This window comes from Drosophila pseudoobscura, chromosome X, assembly GCF_009870125.1.
Source record: "Drosophila pseudoobscura strain MV-25-SWS-2005 chromosome X, UCI_Dpse_MV25, whole genome shotgun sequence".
NCBI classification, from domain to species: domain Eukaryota; kingdom Metazoa; phylum Arthropoda; class Insecta; order Diptera; family Drosophilidae; genus Drosophila; species Drosophila pseudoobscura.
This window is the reverse complement of record NC_046683.1, coordinates 2,247,162-2,265,327: the sequence shown is the minus strand read 5'-3', so window position 1 is coordinate 2,265,327 and position 18,166 is coordinate 2,247,162. Positions and strand designations below refer to the sequence as shown.

Here is an 18,166-nt window from a genome sequence, read left to right as displayed (position 1 = left end):
CTGTCTCTAGCTCTGGCTCTGTCTCTCTCTGTCATCCCACAACATTGAGTGCACTTCAAATGGGGCACAAACGCGACCGCTTAAGAATAACCAACTCCATCTATCTATCTATTTCGCTGCTCTATTTTCCCTCTCTGTTTCAGGGCATGTGTGTGTGTGTGGAGTGTGTGGGTGGGAGGGGAGGTGAAGGCCATTAAAGCTTACATTTAAGATTTAGTTTTCAGTTTTACGGCAGTTCTTAGCTTCAGTCTCCATGCACCTACACAACTGGCAGCCATTTTCCTTCCTTCCGTCCTTCCTTTCTTTCCATTTTATTTGGTTTTTTCCTTTGCATACATATGGATACACTTGACAAATTTCACGATGACCAAGACGACATGAGGTTATAATTAAGAGCTGCAATAGAAAGAGAAAAGGAGAGAGCTCTGTGAGGACACTGCGAAAAATAGTTCCTATATACATTGATGATCCTGCTCTCTTGGTTTTCCTTTTTTTTAAGTGTAGCCTCATGAAAAGGCCAAAAATTCAACAGAAACGAGCATAGAATTAAATGCACAGACACAGCCACAGCCACAGCCCCAGCCACAGAAAGAGGGACGCACACATACAGGGACACACGGACACACGGACACAGAGACACAGAGAGACACAGAGACACAGGCATATGCAGAGTGACATATCGCTCACATGCAAGCACGCACTTTTGCAGTAGTCGCCATTCCGGTTCCGGTTCTAGGACCTGCTACGTTTACGGGTGTGGGTGTGGGTGGGGGTGGTGGTGCCACAGCCAAAGGGGGCGGGCAGGGGCGAACGGGTCCTGGGCACTGGTCGTTGGTCGTTGGTCGGAAGGCAACCGCTTGGAAGAAAGCTGCGACAGCTAAAGCGTTTTGGGGATTTGCGTAATACCAACTGGAATGTTGTTCTCATATAAATAGCTACCCCTCTCACTCTCTCTCTCTCTCTCTGTGTGTGTGTGTGTGCTGAAGAAAAGTAATAACATAAATGACGCACACAAACACACACTCTGGGGCAGGGTGTGGGGGGTGGTGGCTGGTTGGAGGGCAGCACGAGGAGAGAAATATTGCAGCAGAGATTAGGTCAAAGCTCTCTGTGCATATAAAAATTTGGAATATTTTTTTTCTCGCTGCCTTTCTGCTGACGCCAGATACATAAATGCGATAGGTATGTAGTTCTACATGTCCGTCCATATATGTATATCTGATTCACAATTTTTGTTTCTTTTTTTTTGCCGTCTGTCGTCTACTGCCACGGGAAATGGCTAAGCCAATATAACAATTTTTGCCCCACTCCAACTCGAACTCCGTTTGCCATTCGCAGCATTTTTGCCAGCAGATAAACGGGGTTAAACGGGGTGCTTGAATGGGGTGGTGGGGGGTGTTCGCCTTTGTTTAGGGAGGCCTAGCCAAATGCAGGGCCCCTCAACCCAAGACCATAGACAAACTATCTTGGGGGGGCTAGAGTACTACTTGAAAATATTGGAAAGATAGCTGAAGAAATCCAATTAGTTGACTTTCTTTTAGTGCCTCATACATTCGTCTGTCTTTAGCGCTCAAATGACACTTTCAAAGACACCAAAGACACGCGGAAAAGCATTCAAGCTTCCATTTGAAGTTTGCATAAAAACCCCTGCAGATACATGGATACCTAGCACGAGTGTGTGTGTGTGTGTGTGTGTGATTTAAAGGCATTTCAAGCAAAATCCAAAACGAGTAAAGAAGCAAACTAACTGATTGCCCCATAATCGTCTGGCACTTTAATTTAGCCAGCCATCTGCCAACTGCCTAAGCCAGACGGGGGGATTAAGAGCTCTTGCCAGCCGAAAGACTTCCTCTGCAGCATCCGTTTTTCAGCACACCCCACAGCCCACAGCCCACAGCCCACGGCCCATGGCCCAACCCCAGCGTTAGCATCGACCAACAGATTCATGACTTTGGCCAAATCTCGGCTGACGAATTGCGTATACGCAACGGAGGTCTCTGCAGCATTTGAAATTGTGACAGCAACTTGTCGCCCCGAAATAAATAAGCAAAAAGTTGTTGAGATTTTCATTATATGTATGTACATACAGACACGCTCGTATATAGAAATGTGTCTCCACATAGATTCGATGTGTAATAGTATGAGTGTATTCATGCATTCATTCATACAATATATGTATGCAATGCTCGTACAATGTGCATATAAATGCGTATTCATTTCATTCCGATTGGATGCTATTCGGCTGGCAAGGCGGCAGACACAAATTAAAATATTTAAGCCACTTTTTTGCACTTGAAATTTAACAACAATTCAAGAGGTCTAAGGCGAGTCCTTCCTTTGGAATGGCAGCAGCATCAGCAGCATCAGCAGCTGACAACCAAATCCACCCAATCCGCACACACACACGCACACGCACTCGCACTCGTATGCAGAAGCGAAGCTGAGCTGATAAAATTCAAAGAAAAATGTTTTGCACTGAATAGTTTTCAATTTCATAATTCAGTGAGCACGCTCAATGACAGCATTTCAATATTGCTTACACAACAACAACAGCAGCAGCAGCAGCAGCAGCAGAAGCAGCAACAAAAACACCAACTTGGTGGAAAGGCAATCGTAGGTTGATCGAAGATTGAGATATCCTGGCGGATCCCCTGATGGACCTCCAGGCTAAGCTTAGCGGGTAGCTCTGAGAAGCTCGTATTATTCTATTATTATGATCGCTGTCCGCTGATGAGGATGATAGGGACGGGACTGCTGTAGTCAAAGGACTATATAATTGCGGATGAGCTTCCATGTCCTGTCTGCCCAGCATACCCCTCTGGCTTTGTTCTGGCTACAGACACTCGTAACAACTATGGACAGCAGTAGCCAAATATAACGTATACGCATTGTATGCGATGATGCGAGTCGTTCTATATGCCAGTCCCTCCCCCCGCTCCTGCCCGGCTCTGCGAGCATGGTCTCTGGCAGGACAAAATGCATAAGACAAAGTTACTAAAAGTGTTTATTACATTTTATTCAATAACTCAGCACAAGTTCCAGGCCAACACAGTCCTAGAGCAGAGGATCGAGCGAGCGAGCCCCACTGGGCTGAGTGGGGGGAGTGGGGGAAGGATTCTTGAAGTTACTTTTTGAAATAATAAAATTTTATGCATTTACTTTTTGTGTGGGGGGCTTCTTGCTTTCCAGCCCCCAAGAGAATTTATGTTGATTGCAGTCCTGTCCTGGTCCAAACTGTCCTTTTCTGTCCTGCCCTGTCCATTCCAGTCCTGCACTCTCCTGTCTCCTTTCCTGTGCCTGTGCCTGTGTGTGTGTGTGTGTGTGTATCCTGTGTCCTGGCCAATTAATTGCCCAGCATTTCATTTTCATTGCCGTTATTTATGATGTGACCACAAATATTTTTCAAAAAGGCATTGATATGCCACAGGAGGGATTTTATTTTCGCTTACTTTTTTTTTGCCCATCCGGTTTCCCCACGTTTTTTGTTGTCCTTTTTTGTGTAGAAATCAGATCAGATATTTTATGTTAATATTAAAAACCAAACGCTCCACGGCCAGGCTCATTCATATTTATTGTGTTTTTATTTTGTTTTATTTTGTTTAAACTATTTTTTTGGCTGGCATTACATAAAGGCCAAAGGTGGTGCCGCGTCCGCGGGTGGGGCTGATGGGGTTTTTGGCCACAAAGAAGAGAGCGGTGCAGAGCGGAGCAGACCGGAGCAGAGCAGCAAAAAGCTAAAGCCGAATCAATGCCAACTGCAGAAAGAGAGAGTATACGGATCCTGTCCCGTCCTGTCCCGTCCTGTCCCGTCCTGTACTGTACTGTCCTGTCCCTTCGTATCCTGTCCCTGTTCCGTTGCGCAGGACAACCTTTGTGTGGAGTGTACTCCCGTGTGCTTTTTGTGCCCTTTGTTTCTGCTTCTGCTTCTGCTTCTGCTTATGTCCTGGAATCTGGGTTCTGGGTTCTGGGCCCTGGGCTGGGTATTAGGATTGAGGATTGCATTTTCATTTGCATAACTTTGGAGCTGTGTGTAATTAAATCCCGCTTGATCCAAAAGGGAGTCGCCGTCGGTGGCATAATCATTCTGGCACTCTCCGGACAGGCCTTACTTAGTTGCTGCCAAAGGAAAACTGAAGGAATGAGTGACGAATGACAATCGAAATGGGAGTCTCTATGCCATCATTAGTTTATCTTTGCATTCGGCATTCCATTGATTGATGACCGAGAGAGCAGAAGAAAAGCCGAGCCTGGCAGCGGGTTACGGGTCACACGTACACAACAAATTGCCATAGACATTCCCTCTTTCTTGAGTGAAAGTCATGGAAAATCCCAAATGGGAATAGACAATTGGCCCCTGCCATCATTCCCGCTAATGAATCGAGCTGATTACAATTTAATGCCCAATAATTTATGGAATATTGTATCAATTTGCTTTCACCTGGTGCTCAGCTTACCCGCTGGCCCAATGGCAGTCGCGGCTGCCACCACATTCCACGATGTGCATGCAGCATGCACCATGCACCAAGCACCAGGCACCCCGTGTGGCAGTGATTTAGAAATTTCCTTGGCCTCTGCGTCAAAATCAAATCAAATCAACGCCTACAGCGGCACTGAATCGATAGCGTATCCATGGCGGGTGCTAATGCAGTTAGTGCAACTCCAGATATAGGACGATGACGACGACGACTCCAACGTGCCTTCCACGCCCACGCCCACCGCCAATGTGGCAGCACCCACCATCCACCCCCCATCCGCCAGTGATTGGGGCACCAGAAATGCATTTAATATTTGCCTCCATATCGACTCCATCGATGGTATTGGCTTCGCTTTACCTTTTGTTTTTGTGAACTTTAAGCGAATTTGTTGACTCCATCACAGAACAAGGCAAAACAAGGCAGGACTCCCGGGACGCCCAGGATGAAGGATGAAAGAGGAGCAAGAGGCAAGGAGCAAGAAGCGCCTGCAAGGAAGATGCCAACGAAAAAAAAAACCAATTGAATTCTATTGAGTTTTGGGACTGGCAATCACATACTCGTACACCGATGGCCCGTGCACACACGCCCAACGCCACCCACATATGCAAATAGCTTTTGACCCCATCCTCCCTCTGCATCCATCCAGAAAGAGCGAGAGAGAGAGGGAGAGGGAGAGGGCGAGCGCTCAGGATTTAGCTTAAGGTTATTTGACTTTCGGTCTCTCTGCCCCACACACACACACACACACACACACACACACGCTGAGAGTGGGAGTATCTCTGTGCGACTGAGAGGTTAACTTTCTTTTAACTTGTTTCTTGCACATTTCCTCGTTTCTCGCTCCTCGGTCCTTGTCTGTGTTCTGGCCGGGATTCCGGCCTGGCTGTGGGCCTCCTTATTGATATTTGCTTGGCATTGTATTGTTACTTGTTGACTTTTAACTTTGGACAAGCCTCTCGCTGCACTTCAGTTCGATTACCATCCGGATTGGATCTTGCATAACAAAATAGATTTTAAATAATTTTCAAACTGATTTGTGACTCCCTCCCTCTCCCTTTCTTTCTTTCTCTCTCTCTTTGTCTAGCTCCTGCCCCTGCCACGGATGCACCGGCAGACACCGCCCAGCGCTGCAGCACCGAGGACTGTGCCCTGCCCTACTGTTTCTGCTCGAAGGATGGCACCCAGATACCTGGCGACCTCGAGGCCGAAAAGGTAACTAAAGATACTCGCAGTATAGGTGCGAGTGGGAGTGGAAGTATAAGTATATATATATCTTGTACCAAGCACGGGTATGGTTTCATTGGATTCGTGGCCATTGAGGTGTGTCTAGGGTATCACAAGGCGTTCCAAGGCGACTCGATTAGCAGATGGATTGAAGGGTTCTATCTTGGCAATTCTGCCCAGAGAGTATGGGGGTAAAGAATCCCCTTCTCATCGGACCTTGGATTCCGACCACACTCCCATTATGTTTCATCTAGAGACCATCCATAAGTCGAACCTCCGTTGAGAGCCATTGGCTCTGCTGCTACTTGTTGGCTCTGCCATTTTGCCCATTTGCATTTAAGTGTTAATTTGCAAGGCGATAAATTTCCAGTGCATTGACAGCTTTTATTTTTACGACACAGAACTGGGGCTATGGCAGCTGTGGATCGAATCGAATCGAAACGAAACGAAACGAATCGCTTTGGATTGGGATATACAGCTACAGCTACAGCTACAGCTACAGCTCTCTCTCTGTCTCTATGGCGTTCAGAGTTCTCAGCGACTCAGTTCTCTGGGTTGCTGCCTGTGTTGCCTCCTGCCTGTTTGGGCCATGGTCATAAATCTATGTATTTGCATTCGGTTTGCTCTTATCGTCGCTTTGCATAAGGAAATTGTGCTCTTGTACTCGTACTTTTTGTCCAGAGCTCTCTCTCTCGCTCTTGTTGTCCGTTGCCGTGTTTGTCCTTGGCCATATTGTAGCCACTGTTGCTGCTGCTCCTGTTGATTCGAATATCCTGTTTAATAACTACGAGAACACGCTTTGTTTATTTGGCCAAGAGTTATGCGCTGGCCCGAGGGGCAGGCCAGACAGTAGTCAGCAGTCAGTAGTAGGAGCCCCTGGTCCCTGCCACACCTGGCCTCTGGCTTGTGTTTGATTGCGGTTCAATCTCTCAGCTCAATGCGAAAGGAATCCTCTTATCTGCTTTTTAGATATTGAGACAATTATTCTGCAATTCTTTTCATTCCTTGCTTATTGATTGGCACTTGAATCTTTCTTCGAATACGAGCAACTAGTCATAAAAGACTCCAACGCTGCGTATACGTAATGGGATTACTTCAAAGATGCTTTGATTCATCCACAAATTTTCATCATTTTCCATCAATTTGCTGGCAAAAAGAAACACATATTTGTGGCTTTTAATAAAGTTATTTGTCGCCGTCACCGCTTTTGCCTTTTAAATTATTTGAAAATATTTCCCGCTTTTCCCGCATTAAAAACATCCGCATTCGGAAGCGCGGAAAATCAGTAGTGCATCAATCTGCGGGTAGGCGCCTGCCTCCTTCTGCTCTGCTCTCTGCCCTGCTCTGCCTTGTGCCTGTGCCTGTGCCTGTGCTGGGCGATTGACAGACAGTTTGTAGTGCACATTAGTTGTGGTTTCACTTGCATAATAACACGCGTACTCGTAAAGGCAATGCACCAGCCGTGTCCCTGCGGGATGCCTGCATCCTGCGACAACGACCAATTGAATGCTCTGCCTTCTGTGAGAGGAGTTCCAGGAGCCAGCACTGCTCCCCGAACTGATCAACCCTTCACGTGCAGGATATCGTTTGGTGCGACACAAAAAAAGGCGGCACAAACAAATATAAGTTGAAAGCAAAGCGGATGTTTATGTGGCAGGCAGCGAGGGTGGCAGTGACGGCAGCATAAACGCAAATCGCAGACAAACAAACAAATACTATATATATATAGAGATACGCACACAGGGACACATGAGAGATATAGGCACACACACACACACACACACGCACACACAAAGCCAAACAAGGCAAGCGGAGCCACTTAATTTTCGAAATTGAAATGTGTGTCTGTCCGCTGCCATTCCATGCAGTTCTGTCCCCCCCATCGCGCCGTGGCTGTGTGTGTGTAACAGGGTTCGTCTGTATGTGTGTATGGGTGCTTGTTTAAGTGTTATTAGCGCTTACATGTGTTCGCACCAGCAACCGGCAACCAGCAACCAGCAACCAGCAACCGGGAGCGGCAGTGGCAGCGGCATGCCCCAAAACAATTCCATTTGCTGGCTGGATCTTTGCATCTATGTCCTGTGCGTATCTGTGATTTGTTTTGTGTGTGTGTCTCTGTGTGTGCGCACATAATTATAATTAATATCATCTCAATTAACCGCAAACAAGCGGTTAATTTGTGCATGCCAAAAACTTCCTTTGATTTGGCGTCGCGCTCCACACATCACGCATCCGCAGTGTATGCCGCTGCCGCCACGGCTTCTCAGCTCCGTGCCCTAGTGCCCCCTCTACCCCTTCTTCCGAGCGGGTCTTTTCTGCCTTTTTTAACCACTTCTTTCACTCTTTTTTTGTCCGCCTTGGCATTTCGATTATCGTTTCGCTCCATTTCACAATGTGCGGCCAATTTCCGCAAATGCAAACGGATATCTACCCGCCAAAAAGTAAAGACATTTATATACTCTTTTTGGGCCATAGAAGGCCAAGGAATATGCGGCAACTCTGTAGCGACGAAGCAGATACTTATTCGGGGTCTAAATACAGTCATAGGAGAGATTCATTGAGCGATCAATCAGGAAGATATAGCGGTACAAACGACTCCATCTGGGTTAAAGTATATAAATGGGGGCGGGGGGCCTGGCCTCTAAGGAAGAGCTGAAATTGCGGCTAGCAAACCGCTTTTGCTCAATTTGAATTCGAATCGAATTTGATTTGAGAAAATGAAATGAAAAGATGGCACAGTGTCAACAAAAAAGTTTGTGAATGGTGGATGGTGGATGGCGGACTGGAAGTGGAGGCGGAGGTGGAGGTGGAGTGCTTCAAGAGGTGCCTAGTGAGTGCTGGATGGGTGGATGGGTGGATTGCTGGATTGCTGGATGGGTGTTGCAATCAATGAGCCGCTCAATTGTCGCTGCGATTGAGCAACTGAGCTATGCAAATATTCCCCCAATCCCCAATCCACCAGCACTATCCCTCCCCAGTGGCTGGCAAACGATGGGGCACGGCAAACTTCTGTCTTGCCACCTCGATGGCATGGCCTCCGAGAGTGGGTAGGCGGGCTGGTCGGGTGGCTGCCATATTTGCTGAAAGACTAAAGTGCAAACTTGAGTCGCATTAGGCGAAAATTATCAACGCACACAGAGAAGTGCAGCAGGCAGGCTACTGGGACGACTGCGGGGGAATTGAGTATCTGTATTCCCAGCACTTTTATGCTCTATTTGATTTGGCCATATACTCGTCAGTTACTCAATTTCAAACATCGACTAGCTCAAGGTTTTCACCTAATCAGCCTAACTAGCGGTTAAAAAGGCGGTTTTACTTGGTCTTTCGGGTACCAAAGTTTCCACATATCATCTTTCGTCTAAGAATCAGCTGATTGACAATCATTTCTCAAGCAATGTTGCCCATTGTTTTCCATCTTCGAATAACAAAGAATAACCCACTTTTGATGGATTCCTTTATTGCATTAATCATATTTTGATCTCAAAGTTGCAATGGAATTCCATTCCTCTCTCTCTCCCGCTTGGGTTGCAGACGGTGCCACAAATTAGCTTATTCTCCTTAAAATATTCCACGTTTCAGTTCCATAGTTTCTTTCGATTACAGCCCTCTGCTCTGTGCTATTTCCAACATTCCAAACGCCACAAATCGGCTCTGAATGGCCTTCCAAACCATTGAATTGGTCGCCAACTTTTGAGCTTGAAGAATTTGTGTTGAACCCCGAATTTGTGTATGTTTGGAGGGCCTTGGGGTGCGATTAGGGTCGTGGCAATAGGTAATAGACGATAGACGGACGATTCAGCAATATGGCAATCGCATAAAGTTCAAGCAGCCGAACAATGGTTTTCCTCACTTTCCTCCTTGGACCTTGGACCCACCAAAAACTTGGTCCAAGGCTGGCAGATTTATGATTTGTTTTAGCCCTCTCTTTCTATCCCACTCTATTGGTCTCCCTCCATCTCTCCCTTCTGGTCCCTCTTCTGACATTCATTATATTTGCAATAATATTTTTACTTCATAATTTAGCGAGAGCGAAAAAAGTTTTGCAGTTGATTTGCACTCATTTTGCGGAAACGCGCCTTTGAAATATGCCTTTCAATAAAGCACTCGACAGACCGACCAACCGACCGACCACCAAAGGCAATAAGAAGATTCATCTGGAAGTGCGAGTGGCAGTGGCAGTGGCAGTGGCAGGGGGTCGGCTGCGATGCTGCGATGGCTCCCAAATGAAAAACCAACCAACGGATGGGAAACGAAAGCAAAGGAAATGCTGTCAAATCGAAGCGAAAATTTCAATTTCAATGGCTGTCGAGAACCGCACCATACCGCACCGCACCAGAACCTCATCCGAGGCACTGTGGCAGCCGCTGGCTGGCGGAGACGACTCCTTCGTCATCTAAGCCGCACTTAAGCCGGACCGCTGCCGATGCCGATGCCTCGAGTGTTTCACGCCTCTGCATAATTTTGCCAGCTCTGGCCAACGTCTGGTCTGGCGTCTGGGGTTAGGTATCATCTCCACATTAATATTGAATTTGTACAATAATCATTTTTATGTGTCCTGCAATGAGCGTTAAGTGGGTTCTTGCCGTACGTTGCCGTACGGTGCCGTACGGTGCCGGGCCGTGCCTTACGCCTTTATGGCCAGCTCTCGGTCGAAATGCATTTTGGATTTGCGCTCAACCCCAACCCCGACCCCAACCTACACTATTCCCCCATGCATAAAAGCAGCTTGATCCTGGGTCATCCTGGTTATTCGATATACTCTAATACGTGTCTGGGGTTGCATCTCAATCGAATGACTCTACTGGAAACTGAAGGTTGAATAAGTTAAGGGACTTTTCGCACCCTTTAGCACTGAATATTCTAGAGGCCCCACCTTGGCCTAGAGTATGTGCATTTCGGGCTTGCCCTGTGGTTCCTGGCTCCTGATTTTCCCCTGTTTTTATGGATCTTCATTTCGTTGGCTTTATTATTATATTTTTCGTTTCCCTTTACCGCTTTTCTCAGAAGTCTTTGATTATGGAATTGCACTTAAAGTGTTGCAACAGAGGCAGTAGCAACTTCTTCTGGCTCTGAGTTTTCCCCCCAAATCTCAATTCGGGTTTTTGGGTGCCAATTTTCGTAATGGAATTTGCTGTTTGTTGCTGCTGTTGCTGCTGCTGTTGCTCTGTTGGATGTTGCCTTCGTTCTATTGATAGTTGAGTATTATTCGAAATTAATTTGGCTTCGCGATTCTGCCTCCGATGGCTGGCTAGATGGCTGGCGCTGGCTGGCCACATGCCCCACTAATTATGTTTAATGCTCAAGTTGCAAAAGTAGGCAATAGGCACAGTGGGAGTGGGAGTACGGGGGGCGGGGTGCGGTACGGAAAAGTGCAAAAGCGCAACCAGGCGGCAACGTAGACAGGAAAAACAAACGCAAAATGCAAAACCTTCAATTAGAGCTGTTGCTGCGGTTCCAATGCCATCCCATGCCCGGCTGATTTTGAGGTTGGTAATCCTCTAATTGGGACCCCCCATTCCTCCGTTCCCCCTTCCCCATTCCCCGCACGCACGACACACACGGTCATAAGTGTATGTGCAGAAGCTTCTACTTATGTACAAACGAGTATATTGAGATAGAGGCAATGTAATTAAGAGATTTTCCTCTTAGCCAAATCGAATGACAGGGTGCCAAAAGTTTAGATGACTTTGCTGGAGAGGAAATACAGATGTATACAGACATTGTGTGTACCATTTGTTGTATATATGTATATGTATATTTATGTTTTTTTTTGCTTTTTTGCTGCAGATCCCACAAATCATCATGCTGACCTTTGATGGTGCTGTCAATCTGAACAACTACGATCATTATACAAAAATCTTCAATGGCAAGCGACAGAATCCCAACGGCTGCCTCATTCGTGGCACCTTCTTCCTGTCGCACGAGTACAGGTGAGTTCTATTCTTTGTTGTTCTTTCAGTTCTGCTCGGGTTGCAAATTGAAGTTTAATAAGCCAGCTAGCTGGGTGGCAAGTCGGTGTGGCACAGCCGAGCTGACACTTGACAATTGATGTGTTGCCCCAGCAACTCTCTGTTGTCTCTGTCTCCCATTGCTGCTGTTGCTGTTCGTTTCCTTGGGGGTGACAGCAATTTTCCAAATGCACATTATTTTGGCATTATAATATTACGCATACGCAAGGGATGCTGCTGCTGCTGCTACTGCTGCTTCTGCTGCAGCGACAGCGACAGCTCCAGCTACAGCTCTCACTCTCTCTCTTTCTCTCTCGAAAGTTCGGGGGCACAGAAAGTCAAGTGTGCTGTGTAGTCGGGCTCTGTTTGGCAGACAAAGTTTTTGTTCAAAATACTTGTCACATACTTGCCAGGCCCCGCATACCCATACACCCATACACCCATGCACCCACACCCACCGCCCCCCCCACTTTTCAGCCCCATGCGAGTATGTTAGTCAAGTCCTGCCCTGGCATGCCCTGCCCTGCCCTGCTCTGCTCTACTAATTGTTGTTGATAAATTGGGGCTGACAAAGTTATGTCAACTGCAAAATGAATTTTCGCCAAAATATATGAACTACATTTTGACAGACTTATAAAGGAGACAGACGACACACACACACACACACAGACAGGCACACAGGCAACACTCAACAAAGTAAAAGCCCAACAACAAAATGAAGGAAAAGAAATAAAGAAAATGATGAAGGAAAAGCAGCTACAATACAACGCCAACAGTTGCAGAACGTACGGGTACGAGTGCGAGTGCGAGTGCCAATGCGAGTGCGAGTATATAAAGACTCGGCAGAGTCCTGGATAAAGACAGTACGTATGTATGTGGGTGTCTACAGCAGTGCGGGGCAGTACGGGGAGTAGCTAAAGATACTACAGCAGTGGCAGCAGCAGCAGCAGTATCTAAAGATAGAGGCAGTATGTAGTTGTAGTTGTAGAAGCAGTCAGCATGCATTGCCCAAAAATGATGTGAGTTCTGCTACAACAGTGGGGAAAAAGGCAACGAAAACCAATGTAAAAACTTTTGGTTTGAATATTTCGATCAATGATCCCCGGTACACCAATAGACACCAATACACCAAGACGTATGCGTAACCCCCATTAATCTAATAATTCATTGAATTAAAAACTATGATCCCAGACATCCGTTCGGTAGTCTACTCTATTTCAATACCATTTCCATACCTCCAAATGCAGATCTTTGCATCAGAGATCTTGCCACATTTTGCCATGGTGCAGATGCGGATGGCAATGGCATGCCCCAAAAGTATGGCATGGGATGGCCCAGGACGTCGGAGGCGGAGGGGGAGGAGTGGCAAAACTAAGTGAGCGGCAACAGTCAAAAAATTTGCGAGCCGAGCGTGAACGGCAAAAATCTTGAGTGAAGTTTAAAAGCTTTTTTCTACTTCTGCACCACAACTTGTGGAGTGACAGCCGGGATGGGATGGGATGGGGATGCAGGATGGGATGGGATGGGGATGCAGGATGGGAACCAGTTTTGAAGTTGAATTGAAATGCGCTGAATGGCAGTAATTGCCTGAATATGTTACACATGCACACACATGAGTGCACTAATCGGACTGTCACCGTGTTCCCCATTTCACTTACTCTTACTTTTTCATGGCAATTCCCATTTAGTTAAGCTGAAGGTTCCCGCACTCCTCCTGCGATCTCCGAGGGAGCTAAGATCATTCATCTGTGTGCATAAATAAATTCAAGAAAAATACCAATAAAAATACCCGAAAAAATACCAGAATACTATTAATAATATTTCAAAAAAACAGAAATATATTAGAAAAATAAACAAAAAATACGGAAAAAAGGACCCACAAAAATACAACAAAAAATATTAAAATTCCTGAAAAATTCTAGAAAACCTACCAAAAACAACAACAGGAAAACCTCAGTCCTTTAGGCTACTACTATTGTAGGACTTCCATTCGCTCTGTCATGTGTTTTTTCAAGCTCTTCTGTATTATTCGCGCCATTTTTCCATTAAGCCCCTAACATCATAGCATGTTGTCATAGTATGGTAGATTCTATGGGACTTTGAGAATTATCGCTATATGGCAGGACATGCGCCAGGCCCCAAGGTTCTGGAAATCTTTTGGCAGCCCAAAGTATCTTTTCCTTTCATTGAAAGGAGATTCCTTTTCTAGAGAAACCAGCGACGGAGCAAATTGGAACACCTCCCTGTCCGTATATGTACGAGTACGTATGTATATGTTTATATACTTTTGCTTTTTTTCGGGCGAATCATTTTTATGCTTCTGCCTCGGAGAAATAGAGAAACGGAGACACACTTTTCATTTTTTTCTGTTTTTTTTTTTTTGTCCCACTCTCAGGCAACCCCTTTAGTCTGCAGCCCCATAAATAGTGGTAAACTTGCAACTTGCCACAGGAACAAGCAGAGAGAAAGAGAGAGAGGGGGAGGGGGGGGGAGGCAGCAAAAGCGCAAGACTGGTGGCAAGAAAATGTGGCAAAAGAATCATCTGCCTGCTCTCCAGTGCGGAAATGATTTAATGCGCTCAGCAACTCTTCAGCTTTTAGCTTATTTTGTTAAGATTTTTATTCTCAATTTGTTGTTGGCTTTTGTTGCTGTTTTTCTGCCTCTGTCTCTGTAGCTGTTGCTGCTGCTGCTGCCACTTTTGCCTGGGGCCTGATGATTTCTGATTTGGCATGCAGAGATCCTGTTGCCACTGCCACTGCCACTGCCAGTCCCCGCTTCTCCCCGAGTGGCCGCAAAGTATGCAGCGAATATTCTCTTTTTTGTTTACGGCCGCTGAGGCAATTAGTTTTGTCAGTTCTCTGCACGATGAGAAAACAAGAACAAAAAAAAAAGAGGATGAGAGACGACGGGTTGAAGTGCAGCGGCTAAAGAGAAAAATGTATATTCTCTGTCATTCGTGAATGTCGGTGGGTGCTGCGGTTGCTTTTGGCACTCTCCCATGCACACACACACCCACACACACACACACAGACATCATGCAACATGCATCATGCATGCATCATGCCCTTTTTTTCGTGCGGTTTTTGTGGTCAGCAATTGATTTAATTTTTAACAGGAACAGAAATGGGGTACCATTCAGAGAAAGTGAGAGAACGGCGAATATTGGAACCAATTGGAAAAACAAAAGAGTTCTGTATTTGGTGTGTTAAGGGTTCATCTATAATTATTGCAAGACAGGGTTTCCCACAAAAATGGCATAGAATTCAGCTTGAGACAGGACAACACCCCACTTCAATGTACACAATGTTTACTGCCCAGCCTCTGGGCAAAAGATTTCGATTGTTGTGTGGCCTGCAACACCATAAATGTTTCATCTGCAAGACAGGATTTCTCCATTTTCAGTCGTGAATAAAAGTATCACCACCCTTTCATCGGAAAGATGCATCAGTGAGGGATGGGCATTGGGCATTGGGCATTGGGCATTGGGCGAGACTTCAATGTAGAATATTTATTGCTTTGCCTGCGGAAAAGGCCCCATTATTTTATTTGCATTCTTTCTATTTGCCTAAATTGCCTGCCAGACAGACGTTTTCGGTGGCTGTGTGTTTCATTCCCTAATTGCTCGACATTCGACGAACTGCAAACAGAAGAGGTAGCGCTCCAGGTTCCAGGTTCCAGCCGAGGCTTCTAAGAAAGATTCGGTGGCCCAGCTGCTTAGAATATTCATTTCAATTGTCATTGCCAGCACGTTCGCCACGGCAACTGGGAGCAGCTCGGAACGAAGGAGCTGCTAACTGGTGGAAGTTGCTCCTGAATCCTGTAGGGCTTGTAGGGCTTGCAGGGGTTGAAGGCTGTCGGGTGTGGGGTGCGAGCTGTTTGCTATTTATACGCCAAAATGTCACTGATAACGAACTTTCCTGCCATTGAATGGTGCTTCCTTCTACTTGGGGATGCTGCTTGGTCCTCCTGCTGCTCATCCTGCTCCTCCTTCTGGTTCTGGTTCTGGTACTGCGGCTAAGAAAACAATCAGACAATTGCCACAGGACTTTGTACACTTTGCTGACTGCAGGCTAACAGGACTTACGCACAGATACACACACACACACACACACACACACACACACACTCTTATGGCTCTGAGACAATGCCAGTTCATTTGTATTTGGCTTTGGCAAACTGCAAAAACCCAAGAAAAAAATTAAGAACAATTTTGAGGGAAAACTTTTTGCGCAGCATTTTAATTGCACGCAAAAACTTTTAACTAACTAACAAGCCGAAAACTAGGCAACACCTCACTGAACACACACACACACACACACACACATACACAGAAACACATACAGACACTAAGGCACACAGACCAATAAAAGGCAAAAGTAAAAGATAGACCAAGCCTTAGATACCCTCGAGGTCCCTCGTTTTCATCCGATTTATTCTTTATTATGGCTTATATTTCAAAATAATATTATACAAATTTAGGGACTGTCTTCAGAAACAGAAGAGACTTCAAATTCGAAGAAAAAATAAATATTCAATTGTTTCGTGAAATATGATCCATTCAAAATATTTGATCTACAAAAATTTCACATTTAAAATAAATATTTTTCATACCCAAACTAAATATATTTCCTAGAAATTTAATATAAATTTCTGTTGTATGTTTAGCTTCAATATGGGCCATATTTGAAATAATTTATAATTACATATAATATACATGAAAATAAATTCAATTGCTTCTTACTATGCCTTGAAAGGGCCATCCATCTCTACCATCTGAAACTCCCTGAAACTCCTTTTCGTCTGGAAAAGGGTATACCAGAAGAGGAGATAGAACAAAAAATAGAGTTTGGTGGCAATGCGAGAGCCAACTAAACAAAAGCGACTTGTGGGGCCAAAATCTAATTTTCAAACATTTACGTTTTAATTTTACTTGTTAACAATATGCGAACCACTCTGCAGTCCGCACTCCGCAATCCGCACCGCAGCACCTTCCGCTTCAGAAATCCACTCAAAAGAGTGAAGAGTGGGAGGCAGCAAGACAGTCAAAGAACGAGAAAGAGAACGAGAGGAGAGTGAACATGTGTGCGTGCGTGTGTGTGTGTGTGTGTGTGTGTGGCAGAGAGAGCACTCACTGAATAAACATGAGCGACTTTTGTGGTCTGCTACGGACAAAACGAGATTGAAATCGAGTCGCGTTATGCTCAGGAGCTGCCTGCCTGGCTGCCTGCCTGCCTGGCTGCCTGGTGGGGAGTGGGGGATAAACTTTTATTGCTGGCAAACTGGCCACGCCCACTTTGGTGGGAGACTGGACTAAGGGGGGGGTCACCTGAAGACCGCACAAGTTGCGGCAGCAGCTGCTTTAACTATGTAATTATTTATTTTAAATCGTTTTTCGCTCCGCTCTCATCTTTCTGCCGTCAAGCGTAAGGGCAGGCGCCGGGCAGGAGGAGCAGGAGTGGGTGGTAGAGAGTGGCTGTATGGGTGGGTGGGTGGATGGTTGGATGGGCGTGGCTATTAGTTACACTTAAACGGTTTCCGACTGGGGCGGCACGCAAATATTCGCCTCAGAAGTGCAAAGCAAAGTAAACGCTTGATAAGTGTATCGATAAATGTTTCGCATTGGCAATCGTTTATCGATAGCTACGCGATATTCGATTTGTATGTTTTCTTTTGTACATATTTGATAATCGTCTGGGGAGTATGCGAGGCTTAAACGGCTTGTACGGCTGGCTAAACAATCTATTAGCCACGAGATTCATTAGCATCCAAGTCCATTAGCTGCCTTTCAAAGCCATTCCAGTTCGAATTTGCCTTTGTTGCTGCATATTTCATGGGGCAATCTGCTTAATACCGATGCCAGACACACACACGCACACGCACACACACATATCGATTAGGGGACATTTATTATGGATTCAATGAAACACAAGCTGCAACCGCAGCAGCAGGCCCAAAGGGCGACCAAGACATTGTCCCAGATTCCAGTTACACAGGATTCTCAAAATGCATACACTTGTACTTGTACTCACACTCGTGCATTGTATGGGTAATTACCAGTGTGTGTGTGTGTGTGTGTGTCGTTTGATATTGCATCTCCCGTGTTGCTGTTTGCCATCGCTTGACCTCATAAGCCGCACAGAGGACAGATACAAAGGAGACAAACAGAGAGAGAGAGAGACAGAGAGAGAGAGAGAGAGAGAGACAGAAAGAGTGGGAGAGCCCTCAGCAATTACCAAAAGGTGAACTTTGACACGCGTAATCAACACCTTGACATTTTGCAATTCCCAGGAATCAGCAGCCCAAAAGAACCGAAATCTGTTTAGCAGCCCTCTCTCTCTCGCTCTCTCTGCCACAGACTGTGCCTGGGACTAGTACTTTGTTGTGCTCCTCCTCCCCCGTCCTGCTCGACTAAACAACTTTGATGTTCCGGTTTCCTGCCGCCCCATTTCGCTGCAGGCACAACACACGCGCCTCCACATATGTATGGCATGGGGGAGCGGAAAACGGAGAGCACAGCTC

The 18,166-nt window shown here is 46.0% G+C and overlaps 1 protein-coding gene across 2 annotated transcripts in view; it reads left to right on the top strand.

The window, feature by feature from the left end:
• Positions 1 to 18,166, top strand: part of Cda4 (chitin deacetylase Cda4) — a 42,761-nt gene that overhangs the window by 11,460 nt on the left and 13,135 nt on the right. For both annotated transcript variants that reach the window (XM_033383052.1, XM_033383053.1), the window contains 2 exons: positions 5,560 to 5,687; positions 11,487 to 11,629. In XM_033383052.1, coding sequence (XP_033238943.1) covers positions 5,560 to 5,687; positions 11,487 to 11,629 — 271 coding nt within the window. The remainder of the gene's footprint in view (positions 1 to 5,559; positions 5,688 to 11,486; positions 11,630 to 18,166) is intronic.